Here is a 15,317-nt window from a genome sequence, read left to right as displayed (position 1 = left end):
ACATTACACAATTCCTTAAGCGTTGGAGGACCATTACACAATTCCTGGAGTGTTGGAGGACCATTACACAATTCCTGGAGCGTTGGAGGACCATTACACAATTCCTGGAGCGTTGGAGGACCATTACACTTCAGGTTTCATCATAATAACAATTCCTGGAGCCTTGGAGGACCATTACACTTCAGGTTTCATCATAATAACAATTCCACGCGCGTTGGAGGACCATTTCACTTCAGGTTTCATCATAACAACAATTCCTGGAGCGTTGGAGGACCATTACACTTCAGGTTTCATCATAATAACAATTCCTGGAGCGTTGGAGGACCATTACACTTCAGGTTTCATCATAATAACAATTCCTGGAGCGTTGGAGGACCATTACACAATTCCTGGAGCGTTGGAGGACCATTACACAATTCCTGGAGCGTTAAGCTATTACACAATTCCTGGAGCGTTGGAGCACCATTACACTTCAGGTTTCAACATAATAACAATTCCTGGAGCGTTGGAGGACCATAACACTTCAGGTTTCATCATAATAACAATTCCTGGAGCGTTGGAGGACCATTACACTTCAGGTTTCATCATAATAACAATTCCTGGAGCGTTGGAGGACCATTACACAATTCCTGGAGTGTTTGAGGACCATTACACAATACCTGGAGCGTTGGAGGACCATTACACAATTCCTGGAGCATTGGAGGACCATTACACAATTCCTGGAGCATTGGAGGACCATTACACTTCAGGTTTCATCATATGACAATTCAATGATTAGGGCCAACACAAGATTTATTCGGGAATTTTGCACTTATTTGAACTTTGACCTTGAATTGGAGGTTACAGTGACATATAAGTCCTATGGGTGCCGGAGGTATAGTTCAGGTTTCATCAAAATATCAAACTAAAAGAACTGGCCTAGAAAAGACTTCCGCGGTAATTTTACACTTATTTGAACTTTGACAGAGGGGTAGGGCACTGTGACTACAGGACATCTTTTATGGTTTTAAAGTTATGTCCAAAAAAGATTACACCTGAAGAAGAGGAATTCCAAGAAGAAGAACAAGTATTAATGCAATATGTCATTCATCAGTCAAAGGGGAGACATAGTTCATGTGTGTTCATAAAGTTAAGTCACAAAGCTACATAATTGTACCTGCAAAAAATGTCCAGCATTTGCTTCAAAGCAGTGTATTCACCAAATGAACTAATCATTTATAATATTTTGATATAAACTGGTCACGTCTTGCTTTAGGTAGATCTAGTTATAGGTAATAAAATTACTTCAATTTAAAATGTCCATGCAACAAGAGCAGAAAGAATGTCACTTGTATTAGTTATCATTTTGAAATGTTTTCGATTTTCTAATAACAATTTTATAATTGATTAAGATATTTTAAAGAATTCACTGAAATTGATAATGTTATTAGCATTAATTAAGTCCTTAACGTACCTCCATCCCTGAGGATCGGACTCTCAAACAGCACCTGACACATAAGAGGCAGATACAATCTCAGATCTCGTGGCACACTGCTTGAGTCCAGGAGAGCATTGATCTGCAAATAAACATCACTTGTTCTGTTATCTTCAACACTGGATCATTGATGTGATAATGAATTATCATTATTGAGCAGTGGTATGAATATACTGCTCAAATTCATCAATCACAAGGAAATTCTTTAAATATTCTTTATGAATTATTCAAAATTTGTCAAAAACTCTTTGGAGTCTGATGCCCAGTAAGTTGGGTGAGTGTAAGGTTTATCTTGCAGTTATAAATAGTCTGTAAAAAATATGTGAAATAATCACATCACAAATTTCAGTAAAATTAGGTTCTCTGTCATGTCTATAGCACAGAGTAGCAAAAAGATAATTTTTAAACAACAGGCAGAATCAAGATTTCAGTATCATAGATTATAAACTACAAAATGCATCAATAACCTCAGTGTATTTGATACAGATCAATGAAATTATGACCTTGGAGTCAAAACATTTACACTTTTCAAAACTGTACCTTTTGTCTACAGAATTTTTAATTTTGGAAATTAATCCAAAATATTTTTTATAAATATATATTGAAATGATAAATGTTAAAATCATGCCATAAATATTTTTGCAGTCATTTTGGGAAGAGTAGCATAAATCATGATTTTGAGACTTTTTCACATTTTTTTTTTGATAAGAAGTTGTGAAACTTAGATCAGTTTTAGATCAGTAACGTTGATAGTAACATTCGTTCATTTGCTTGAATGAATAATTTCACTTGTTACATAATATATATATTACTTTGAATATTGACAGATTTACAAATATAATTTCAAGGAAATTTTTTAATTGTAAACTTGTATCCTACCTGGACAAAATTTGTTTTCATGTCATCAAGCTGAAATCTAAAAGGAATTTTATCTAAAGGGAATTTCAGGTTTGCATTTGCTGTTTTGGGATCCAGATTGGAAGAAGGGTTGATATGGTGAAAGTGTATACTAGATACATCTGGAACGGATACTTGAGTAAGCACATCTTCCGGAGCCTCTTCCTGAAATCAAATTATGATTCAACGAGAGTTTGAAAACAGATTTGATACTTCGAATATTTAAATAATAATTTTTCAAAAACTTAAAACCATTAAACTGCTCACTCAGATTGGAATTATTTAAGTTTCTGCTGTTAATATGTACAGGCAAGAAAACTACAACCATATGATTATCCATCAAAAAAAACATAGGTCTGCATTAATAGTAAGATTCTTGCTTGACACATGCAAACTTTAAGATATATACATTTAATGGATCATGACAATTATGTGGATACATCTGGAAATGACACTTGATGAGCATGAACCCTTCAAGCAGACTAAGTCGTTATAAAACTTAGCTACAGTGTCAAAAGCAAAAGACAAACAAAATTAAATCAGCTTAGGGCTATACAAAAACAATTAAACATTTGTTTTTATTTTTCAAAATTTATTTAGCGTTTTAATAAAATACCTCATTATCCTCTGTTGCTTTCTCCAATCTTTCACCAAGTTTCTTCAAACCATCTTCCCCAAGATGTTTCTGTTGCTTTGCAACTCTGTCTTTTTCTTCCTGTCCCGACTCTTCCATAAACGTTTTACTGGGAACACCTTCTATCTATTAATTTATGAAAAAGCATACCCACTACAATACTTTATATAATACATTAACAAATAAACAATACTTAACAATCCAGCATTTCTTTTTATCACATGTTTAAAATTCACACTTAACGTTGCAGATAAAGGGTGTTTGCTCTCTCATTTTAACTAAAGGAAAGATATTTTTTCTCTCTCATATTTGTGGTAAACCTATCAAACGGGAGAGAAGAGTGTAGAATATATTTTTGTTTTTTTATGTCAGAACAATGGAAAAAAAAATTCTGCACAGTATAAGTTTGTCGAAATGGGGCATGCTAAATACTGCAGCCAGATTCATTTTTGTCCAATTTGTTCAGGAAAAAAAATACATGATTTCTGAAATGGTACCCAGTCAAAACACTTTTTCCTGGTTTCTGAGCTATTGCTGGTAAATGAGATTGGAATGGGGACAGAAAACTCACACAGGCATTCACTACATCAAATTAATTTGGAACATGTCAGTGAACACCAGTAACCATATCGCAGTAGGATCAGTTCATCGATTTGGAATCAACTATATATATACAGTTACAATTTAGAGATTTTTTTAAGGTGGGACAATGCTGGAGAACAATAATCAATAATTCCTGTGAGATTGTGATAAAGATAGAGAAATTTCAAAAAATTATTTGAGATTTTTGAGGTACAACACTTGGTCAAGCCTCATGCAGGTGAATGTCTAAAAACCTCGTTTTTGGAATTTCTTTCTATACCTACACTGGTAACCCTGTTATAACTAATCTGCTCGCCGATATCCGGATTTTTAAAAGTTTGAATAAAACAACGAATTTTATATCCAAAGTGTCGCCGTTATATGAGTTGTGAATTAGTAACTACTTGTGCGGTGAGGTGTAAAGTCCCCCCGCTGTGCCCCTAGTCGATCGTCAGTCTAATTGGTGAGTTAGATAACAAGGCTGTTGGGAAAATTTAATTGACGACCTTCTAATTTGCTAAGGATATGTCCGGATATAATTGACGCACGTCTAATTTCCTAATTCACAACTAATAATACGGCAACACTCTGGATATAAAATTCGTTGTTTTAATATAAAAAAAGATGTCTTGAAATAAATCATGTTGTCGGAATATACTCGTCAAACGTTTAAAAATCTGGATATCGGCGAGCAGATTAGTTATAACAGGGTTACCAGTGCTAACACATGTACAGGAGTAACTGAAATTTCATCACTTACAGGTGACATAGGAAAAAGGGCAGTACAATTAGTAACCCTTTCACCACTGTAGACCATAGTGAAGTCGTCCTGATGAATGTATGGTAGAGTCTACTCAAATTGCCTAGAGGTGAAAAGAGTTAACCTTTTCAGCCACCAAACATAAATATATTTCAAAGCAGACAGCAGATGATTATACTGATCTGATTAAAATCATATGTTACATGGTGTTGTTAACTTCGTACTACGCCTGAACATCTGAGTGTGTGATGCGGTCAGGGTCATGTCAATCACGTCCCTGATTTTGACCAATCAGAGACCCTCTTTCAAAAGGGCGCTCAGAGTTGTAACAAATATGGCAGACATTGATGAGAATGATGCGCAAGTTATTTGAGATTGATCGTCTGAAACATGAACAGAAAAAGATATTCGAAGCTTTATTAGAGAAGAAAGACTGTATGGCGGTGTTGCCTAAGCAATTATTACCTAATGGGTACGTTTTCCTTGGCGTCGTAGAAACAACAGTTCCCGCCGCCATATTTTGTTTTGGAAAACTAATCTGTTCAATACCCCTCGCCATTTATCTATCTTCCATGATATTCCGATTCGCTGGCAAACTTTTGCCAGCGCGCCTCTGATTGGTTCATCTAAAGGTCACTTGAACATGACCCTGACCGCGGCACATTCAGATGTTCAGGCGTAGTACGAAGTTAACGAAGCCATGTAACATATGATTTTAATCAGATTGACTTATGTCTGTTTGTAAATTTGAGTAAACAGAGCTTTATTGTAAATATAACAAAGGTATCTCTTTGAACAATTTGCTGACAAGGCTGGAGGCTGAAAAGATTTTATGATTTATGGCCATAAATCTTACCACAACTTGGACTTCATTTAGAAAGAACCTGGCCAGCAGATCCTTCCAGAAATCTTCCTTCTCTGCCTTCATCTTCTGATACTGTGTGACCACATTGACACGTCCATCTGTCTGTTAACAGTAAATAGGCTTTGGTAAAATTATATCACCTATTCATAATACACAGCCATTGGCTTTATAACAGCTGAATAAGTCAATCATTGTATTTTTACCTTTTGAAACAAATTTGTTCAGGTCAAATTCCTCATATATACTTAATGTTTCTGCAACTATATAATGTGTTTTACCCAGTTTTGAATTAAAACTGAATTCTTAAAATCAGATATCTTCAGCTTCAAACACATTTTGATAAACTAAGTTTCAAATCTTGACAACGATACCATATTCTCTATAATTAGTGCCAGGACACATGAAAATTAGCGGAAGGGGGGGTGCTTATTATGATAACAAGCATAGGTTGTATCAGGCTGTAGGTACTGTAAAGACAACACAACCTTCAGAAATATTCCCATGAAGAATTTCAAAATTGTTCTTTATTTTTTCTAACACACTGAAAGAGTCTTTCCAGACTACAAGACTCTAGTGTCTGATATTAAGTATATAGAAAATGAATCTTTTAATCACAGAATGCCATAGTGGAGGATATGTGGGAAAGGGAGCGCTTATACCTTTCAAACTGTTCTAAAAAGGGGAAAGGCACATATAGGGGATGCGCTTATCAATTTGGCAAATCGATATTTTAGGTTACAAAAGCTGTTAAATGCTCCATTGTTTTTCAAAAAAGTCAGTTTCAATCATATCTAAGAAATTTGTGATGTAAAATAACTAAACTATGAAACTTGTGAAGAAAATCAAGTAAAATGTTTTCAAGCTAATCTTAAAACCTTTTTTTTTAAACCTTTTCCCATTATGCCTGTATTTGAAAAATCAACCAAAAGATTTAGAGAATCATGTGATTAAAAACAATTGTACAATTTTAGAATAAGTAATAATTCAAGTAGACATAAAGATCAAGTACAGCATGTAAATCTAATCAAAATCCTATCCATCAAATCTAATGCAGTTTCATTTCAAGCTTACCATTATTAATGTGTATTTTTTTAACTAATAATCTGTTGATTGGGGTAAAAATAGCTGGTATCAAAAACCATTGTGAGGAAGTACTTGCTTACATCTGCTTTGTCTTGGCTATACAGGAAGTCTCCAATGATAATGAAGGACAAAGTGTCATGTGGAGCATCTTCTATACGCCGTAGAGACTCCAGAATCTTACGGTGAACTATGCTGTCTATTCTGGCCATGTCTAACGAGCCTTGATGGGTCTTTCTCAACACTTCATTCACTCTGCAAACCAAGGTCAATAAACTCAACCACATGATTTTCATAAAAGGAGTTGACAAATGATCTTTTTCAAAACGGTATCTAGAACTTAAAATATAACCACCCCACCCCCTCCCACTTTTGCTGTGACGGAAATGGAGCTGAACTCAATGTCTACAAATAATGGAGCTCGAGTAAATGTCTTACTGATCAGTAAAGCAGAAAATACAGGTCACAGTGACCTACATTTGATTCATCAGGTGTAGGAATCCTCAAGACGTATCCATACGTGAAGTTAGAGAAATGTTCGACTTCTATCATTACAAAGTATAACCAAGATGTCACGAAATTGGTGGGGGCACAAAAATGACTCTTTCATATATATGTTGAAGATTGAGCAATTTCGACCTTGGTTTTGAGAAAAGGGAATAAATCCCTCGGTGAAGACTTGTATCAGAGTATATATATATATATATTATATATCACTTTGACTACACTGGGTCAAACTTTCACGCTTTTTGTTCATGAAACCAAACAGTCGTTTTAAAGTTTACGCAACACTTTTTCTAAATATTTTCTTCAGGTTGGTAAGTATGGATTATGAAAAGTTCTTTTTACCCAACCAATAAGATTTACTTATCTTATTGGTTGTGTAAAAAGAACTTTTCATAATCAATATTTATGCAACACTGTTATAACTCAAAAGTTCTATCTCAATTCTTTCACCATGCATAGAATTCTACAAGTTCTGATTTTGAATGTTTTTAGACAGTAAACATAACATGTTTTGAAAATGTACTTACTTTTGTTTGACTTCTGTTAGTTTTGATGTTGTCACATTTGTGAAATTGAAGTATATGAGTGTTTTTGAGTTCTCAATGACACTTGCTGAAATCTGAATAAGGAAAGATAAGATTAATCAAAGCTATGGAAGACTACCGATGTAGTTTTGCGTGGAAAAATCTCTGCAGCAACTCTTAAATTTAACACATACCACAGGTATAAGTCACTATCTCAGCATGGTTTCTCCTCAATGATCAGTGAAAAATATTATCATCAAAAACAGTAAAAATACTTGCTCAGCTTCTACCTTTCTATAGCAATCACCTGTCTATAACATACAATTTGAAATGGTCTAAAGTGTTTTTACTATACAGTGACCTGTGTATAGAGACTACCAGGGTAACACAAGCAGACACCTGTCCTTTTGCCCTTAAAAAATGCTCTAAAAATTAACAAAATTAGATGTCACAATAGATCTTCCAGCAAAAAGAATGACATAATTGTGTGCAAGTCACGTTATAAGTTTCACCAATTAGTGAGCTAGGAAGAAAGTAGTTATTTTCATTTAGCTGAACTTTTCAGGTGTGATAACTAGAAACAGCTCTGCTAAATCGAACGATACCTCTCCAATCACTTTCCCACTAGTGCAAATCTAATAATTGATCAGGAAATAAAAAAAATCCAGAAATAATCTGTGCAGTTCAATTGCAAAACAAACCAAACTATGCACATTTTTAGCCTTTATTTACAAGTTTTACATAATTTGATGTCTCTTGGAGTCGGTAATGATACATTACATTGATAAAATACAGTTTACCATTGTATATATATATAACAGTTTAGTGAGCACCTTAAACATTAGCTTTTCACTGGATACCATAGTGAATCCAGCTAAATTGTTACCCTGAAATGAGGCATCAAGACAAAGAAGTTCACTTCAGCGGATCACTGCATTCCAATTTTAATAGATTGATTGCTATGTACAAGCACAACTGTAACATACCCCTAAATGGAACACAATAATAGTTTAAAGATCCACTTCAAAAGTTGACCCTGACGAAAACTTCTAAGCCACCCTGGTACAGCATAGGACTGAGGTAGTGCCAGGGTACATCTACAGATTAGTTTAGAAATTATCCATGTACGAAATCCTCTGGCTATCAATTTAATGAGTATCGGTTGTGCTACATCCATCTGATCTCATCTTGAATCCAAGTAATTACCGACAAAAAATGAGGTCTGACTCACTCACAGTACCTGACTACAGTAAGGCTCTTCTACCTCCACCAGCTCCTTCTGTAGGGGCGAGATGGCCGAGTCAGACAAGTACTCCTGGAGAATGTGTAGGGCATTCATCAGGTACTGGTCCTGTTTCAACACAAATAGTTAAATGTCTCAAACCACTGCATTATAAAAGCTTAGTAATATTACATACCCGAACTTACTGTATTGTAATGGTGAATACTTTAAGTACAATTCAAATGTTGTTAGATACATTTTAAACATTTCTGAAAATTTGTGTTAAGAATTTCTTTTCCACCGTAGGCCAAACACTAGATATCCCACTGTAGTTTTCATATATATATATACAGTTATCTCCCCTTATTTTTTGTTTTATTAATTACTGTAAGGAACTAGGCCAAGCAACTGACTCTGATCAAGTAGGTCATTAACTGTATTGTTATCAGAGGTCCATGGTTCAAATCCTGGTCTGGCCTCACTGGGTGGGGTTTTTCTATCAGAAAACTGGGTGTTTTTTTCAATTATTGTTATTAATTTCATTTTCGTTCTATTTTAAGTTCTGCAAGGTATTTGTTTCTTTTCAGAAATGGCATACTAAAGATACTGCCATGTCAGTAAAGAAGTCTCCAATTTGGCAGTGTTACAAGAATCCTTAAAATTACCTTAACATGAGGCCCTCTCCATGCCAGGTTTACCATGCCATGTGTTTCCTCGTCGGCTGCATAGGGAAGACTGATGACCACAGGTTTCTCTAGAGGTGGAACTTCACTCATCCAGGGACGTATAAAAGAAGAACGACTTCCCTGAAAGTATCATTGTAAAAAATGATAATAAAAACACTCCAAATAGCAAAGCGACGCATTATTTACATACACTGGTAAATTTATCATTTCTAATTATTCAAGTTTCGATGTTGATGGATGTATATTATACCCATGATTTACCAAAGACTGCCAAGATTGATCTTTATCAAATGATACTTAATCAGGTATGCCTGTTTTTAATACTTTCATCAGTTTGGTACCTTGGAGATGATCTTGTTTTCAACAGGTTTCAGAGCCTGGAACACCTCATCAGCCGAAACCTGACCTGTGATTATGAGACAGAGGTTTTCTGGGCGGTAAAATTCTCGGTGGTAATCACACACCTACAGACACAAACAAGTAAGTTAAATACAATAGCTGGTATAGAAATTTCCAAAACATATTGAGTCATAATCAACTGAAAGAATAAAAGAGCAACATCTCTTGAAAAAGCCCCATTCCTGAATCAAAATCTTTCTAAACATTTTTTTTCTGAAATGAATACAATTCAGTCATTGTTCCTTAAATGAAACATTCTCACCATTATAAATGTTTTCTAAAGTAAATTTAGAAAAAGCAGAGGTAGCAAACAGGTTTTACCTTAATTACAGTATCCGCATACAGTATAAAGTAAAATGTAACAAATGATAGAATAAACACAGCGAATGTTCAAAATGATCCACCTTCTTGTGTGAGGTACTATCACGTAGATTTGCCATAATGCCTCCTGTCTCTGACTTGTACCCACAACGACCTGGGTACATAGCACGGACCATCTCTAGCTGACAGCGACTCTCCCCAGTGTTTTCTCGTGCCTGCATCTCGCAGTAAACCACACCAGCATCCTCTCCCTCACCGTTTATGTGGTGGACCTCTGTCACATAGCCAGACTCCTAGAACAGCATTAAAATATTTTTTATTTTCTGCTTACTGACTCTAATTATAAAATCAATCTAGGTAATATAAGGTAACTATTTAGGTAATCATAATGTTACTTAATGGACACGTGTCTCAAATGCACATTTTGAAATTTATCCTACAGGTGTTTTAATCTTTTTTATATAGAACTATAATTAGTACCCACTGTAAGCGTTGGATAAAGGATGTGGTCCAGGTAATAGGGAAGGAGCTTCAGGAAACCTTCGCTGCCTGCATTGGTCATTGTGTAACAGGTGTGGTCAGTGTCTGTCCAGGCATTGGTACCAGATGCCAAGCACCTGTTAGCCAGCAGGTCAAGCACTCCCTGCAACCAAAATACAAAAGGGAATGCAGTTCGAGGCCTGGAGTGTTTCTCCCTGTGTTTGTGTTTAATTGGTATTACCCATAATATCTTGTACAGTGTTTTGCCATTATTTCCTGCATATTGCCCACCTAAAATCCTGAGGTAGCAGTGTACAGTAGCGTACGGATCAAGCCATTTCTACTGTACTCTGCTACCTAAAATCTCATGTTTTGGAAAAAAATCAGCAGGCTGCCTGCCTGGTTAGATTGCCAGATGGTTATCTGCTACACAAAAACTTATATATACAACGTTAACGACTATCATGTCAGATACACTTCCAATGTCAGGTACATGTAGCCCTCACTTATCAGGATATATAACAATGTCAGTAATTGATGCATTCAATTTAGATTTAATTGTGGAATTGTTTACTTTATCTATCCCTGACATACTTAAACATGTACTTATCCTCAACAAAGAATGTCTATTATTGCCTTTTTTAATGCATTTTATAACTTTAATGTAAACAGCCATGGTGACCCCTAGCTACTACATGTAAGTACTCCATATAGATGATATATATTTCATGCAAACATTCGATGCTAAAACTTGAAAATTACCGTAATTTTGTAGTTTTTGTTAATAATTGAAGTTGTTTGGTTTGGTTTGTTTGTGTTTTACGTCCTATAAACAGCTATGGTTATTTAAGGATGTGCCAGGTTTTGGTGGTGGAGAAAAGCAGGGATTCCCGAAGAAAAACCACCAACCTATGGTCAGTACCTGGTGACCTATTAATAATTGAAGATGTCTAAGATTTTAGAAAGATATCACAAAACCAGCACTTTTTAAACGATTTTAATTTGTCACAGTACCCGCTTCATCAGATAACCTGCAAAGAGCGGTTTTAAAAATTAAAACAAGAGGCCCAAGGGCCTTAGCTGTCACCTGAGTTATATCATAGGTACTGGTAGCTTTATTTTATTCTTTAGATGTGATGTGGAAATCAGCATGTAAACTAAGTGAAATACAATACTTGTCATGTCATCAAAGGATAAGAATTTTAAAGTATTGGCAAATGTTCCTTTTGGGGCCCCGCCCTAGCCCCTGGGGATGAGGCAGGAATTCCAATTTTACAATGTAATACCCTCATCCAAAAAAGATGATTCTGACCAAGTTTGAATAATTTTCTGCTGAAAATGGATAAAATATACCCAAAAGTGTTATTTCCCTATATAAACTTTACCGGATAGATTGGGGGGTCCTGAAATTTACAATTTAAATAAAGGCCCTGATGATCTTTCCATCCATGCGGGAAACAATGAATAGTACCTCTGAGTCTTGAGTAGAAGATTTTTGAAATAATGGTTAATTTTCCCTTTGGGGACCTGCCCTGGCCCCTAGGGTATGAATCCCAATTTTACATTTTAAATCCATCTTCCTCCAAGGATAATTCTCACCAAGTAAGAATAATTTCCTACAGAAAATTGTCAAAATATACCCAAAAGTGTTGTTTCCCAATATAAACTATAGTAAACTTTACCCACTCCCCAAGGGAGAACGGATATCTCGGAGGTCCTGAAATTTACAATTTAAAATCCCCGATGATCTTTCTTTCCATGCAGAGAAAATGATTGTAGTACCTCTGAGTCTGGAGAAGAAGATTTTTGAAATATTGGTTAATTTTCCCTTTGGGGCCCCGCCCTGGCCCTAGGGCTGGGGTAGGAATCCCAATTTTACAAATGTATAGCCTCATCCAAGGATGATTCTGACCAAGTTTGAAAAAATTCTATCCACTGGTTCTTGAGAAGAAGTTGAAAATGTAAAAAGTTTATGCACAACGCACGACAACGGACGGAAATTAGTGATCGGAATAGGACATTAGGTCACTTGAACAAAGCTCAGATGACCTAATAATTTAGCCTATGGCTAATACCCAAGAAATTACAGTGTTTACACAGTGTTTACTGTGTTACACATATGCAACAAAAATGCCCATGCCATATGTTTTACATATTACCCTTAATTATGTAACTTAATTAGTACTTTATTCAACAAACACAACTGGTTGAATATTTTCAGATATACATTGTAATAACTTTCTGCAGTTACTTTTATACAACAGTTATTACAGTTTATAGTCATGGATAGTTGATTCCAGGCTTACTTTATATGGGTAGTCTTCACTGCCAAGGAAGATGAGGTGCTCCAAAGTGTGAGGAAGGCCATCATCATCATGGGCCTCGGTGGCTGAGGATTCAAAGAAATTATTAACATTAATCATCACCTAGTATCATATAACAAGCTTTGTTAGGCGAGATATAACGAGGCACAGAGGGCCTGTTTCACACACCTGGATATTTAAGTAATCATTGAAATATAATCTTGTTTAAGTAATACACTATCATATTCCCCATTTTGGGCCCTACCTCTCAGCACTCAGAAGGACAACACGTCCTTCATATAACATTTGATTTCTTGGTCCATGGAAGCTTCATATTAAGTTTGTTCAAATGACCTTAGCCAATGTTAGCTCATTCACCCCTGAAGACACATTTGAGCTCTTCAAATTTAAAGGTTGGAATAGTTCATTATGAAATTTCAGGGGTGAATGAGTTAAAGGTTACAGAAGGATGGCAAACAGCTGGAGAGATAACTGGTACTTAATAGCCTTTCATGTCTGCTTGCTATCAGGACAAAATCATGACTTTCAACCTCTCAGTTAATCAGTAGAAAAAAATTACACATTTAACCTCTCGTGACTTTAAAAATAGAACAAGGTCAATCATTTGAACATATTAATTACCCTTCATACCAGCATGCTGCAGGCCAAATCTCATGTTCTCTGAAGTCATTCTGAAGAAGTGGTTAAAATATTCTAACACCTTTGACAGTACCAACACCTTAGATCTCATACTTTTTCATCAGAATTAAGTCCTTTATCTTTGAGAATTTGACCCCTATGACCTCAAAACTACAAAAATTGGTTTCAGAAAACTCTATAGTACTTCATCAGCTACTGGCCAAATACCACAACCTCCTAAGCATCTTTATTATTCAGAAAAATATTTTTACTTTTTTTTCCCAAATAATAGCCTATGTTGACCTTTGACCCCAGCAGGCTCTCAAAGTTGACCTTTGACCTCAACAGAATATATTACAAAAAAAGATGTTCATGTCTGGTCTTCATACATACCAAAGTTAAATCATGGCTCTGAGCCCCAGGATTGAATCTAATGGATAAGGAGTTGTATGAGGTTTAAAGAATAGTTGACCCTTGTGATCTTGAAAGATTGTGAAGGTATCTATTAATTTGGGGAAATGTTTACCATTCCTTCCTTAGGTAGAGCTATACTTCTACCAAATATCATAATCCTGTGTCTATTGGTTCTTTAAAAGACTTGCTGCATGTGCATGCATGTTTAAAGAAAACAGTTAATTTTATATTCTAGAATTGTTTAAAGAAAACAGTTAATTTGATATTCTTGGATAAATTAACAGGTACTCACTCAGGACACTGACATGTACCATTACAATATGTTCACAGGAAATTCATGCCAGGTGAGCTAAAGTTATGTGATAACATAAATGTTTCACTATTGCATGCTTTTTATCACACCTTCAAAGAGGGTGTCACCCCGAGTCCCCGATAACTAAACCTGGAACCTTCAAATTCTAGACAGAGTCACTCTATAAACCAATTAAGCTGAGCCTGTTCATTAGAGGTCACCTCAGGCCCAGTTATACACAACTTTCCTTATAATTCTTCACCCTTAAAAATAAAATGTTTTCCACCCAGGTTCGTGTTTCCCTTCGCTTAGCATACACACATTAAATAATAATGATTTTGAGTCATCAGGCGTCACATATTTTGTAACAGGTGAGAGAGAATTGCAATTAGGCCAGGGGCTGCGGTCACTAGCCAAGTGTTAAGCCTCTGACATTCTGCTACCACTAGCCTTCCACCCCTGGGTCGCGGGTTCAAGGTTTATGTGGGGTACAGTACTAGTCGCCTGGACATTAAACCCAAACAAACCAAACAAGCAACACTCAGGCCAGAAAGGGATCTGAACCTGGTACCTCAGGAACTCTAAAATGAGAGCTGAAAACTTTGTTTTCAATTCTGATCTACGTCATTCCAGACCATCTGACAGCTGATAAAACTACACAGATCATAAATACATGCAGTCATAGGTGTGAGTGTGAAAATACTCAAAATAAGTCCTACACTTAAATGAAGTGCCTTTTGCAAATGAGAAGAAAAACTTTAATTATGCATTATAATAAATATATATACATTTGTAATTATAGTTATATGTTACCATAAGTAGTTAACGTCACGCTTTCACATTACTTGTTAGTACTGTACAGTCAATATAATTTACAATTAGGCCTAGTGAATTTTTGTAACATGAATTTAACAGACAAATATCATAGATATAAGTATTATTTTACCTAAGCAAAAGTATCCATTCACTAATGGACCCTCGACTTGGGCTATAAAAACTGATATGCCCGTGTTCTTTGACCTGTACTTAGAGACAGGGATGTTGCCATCAGCAGTCACATCATAAAGAAACTCAAATCTAGATTCAGCCATGCTCACTGTTCAGTTTATAACATTTCACTCCACCGGTAAAGGGAGACAACCAATGAGAGAAGGGGGTTGTGTCAAAACCAAATAACTATATATCGGTATAGTATTCTCTTAACTTTATTCAATCGATTTTTCTGTAATTGAAAATAA

At 35.6% G+C, this 15,317-nt stretch overlaps 1 protein-coding gene across 1 annotated transcript in view; it reads right to left on the bottom strand.

Annotated features, from left to right (window-relative positions):
• The window catches only part of LOC110464412 (uncharacterized protein C05D11.1-like), a 28,020-nt gene extending 12,815 nt beyond the window's left edge, over positions 1-15,205 (bottom strand). The window contains exons 1-13 of the mRNA XM_021519613.1: positions 15,026-15,205; positions 12,738-12,820; positions 10,436-10,594; positions 10,035-10,244; positions 9,573-9,695; positions 9,211-9,351; positions 8,564-8,674; positions 7,327-7,418; positions 6,376-6,547; positions 5,204-5,314; positions 2,988-3,131; positions 2,354-2,536; positions 1,454-1,556 (exon numbers count right to left, since the gene is read on the bottom strand). Coding sequence (XP_021375288.1) covers positions 1,454-1,556; positions 2,354-2,536; positions 2,988-3,131; positions 5,204-5,314; positions 6,376-6,547; positions 7,327-7,418; positions 8,564-8,674; positions 9,211-9,351; positions 9,573-9,695; positions 10,035-10,244; positions 10,436-10,594; positions 12,738-12,820; positions 15,026-15,170 — 1,777 coding nt within the window. The 5' untranslated portion in view covers positions 15,171-15,205. The remainder of the gene's footprint in view (positions 1-1,453; positions 1,557-2,353; positions 2,537-2,987; positions 3,132-5,203; positions 5,315-6,375; positions 6,548-7,326; positions 7,419-8,563; positions 8,675-9,210; positions 9,352-9,572; positions 9,696-10,034; positions 10,245-10,435; positions 10,595-12,737; positions 12,821-15,025) is intronic.
• Positions 15,206-15,317: the final 112 nt, after the last annotated feature.

Source organism: Mizuhopecten yessoensis, unplaced genomic scaffold, assembly GCF_002113885.1.
Source record: "Mizuhopecten yessoensis strain PY_sf001 unplaced genomic scaffold, ASM211388v2 scaffold10987, whole genome shotgun sequence".
Classification (NCBI taxonomy): domain Eukaryota; kingdom Metazoa; phylum Mollusca; class Bivalvia; order Pectinida; family Pectinidae; genus Mizuhopecten; species Mizuhopecten yessoensis.
The sequence above is the reverse complement of the archived record's forward strand: the minus strand, read 5'-3'. Positions and strand labels throughout refer to the sequence as shown.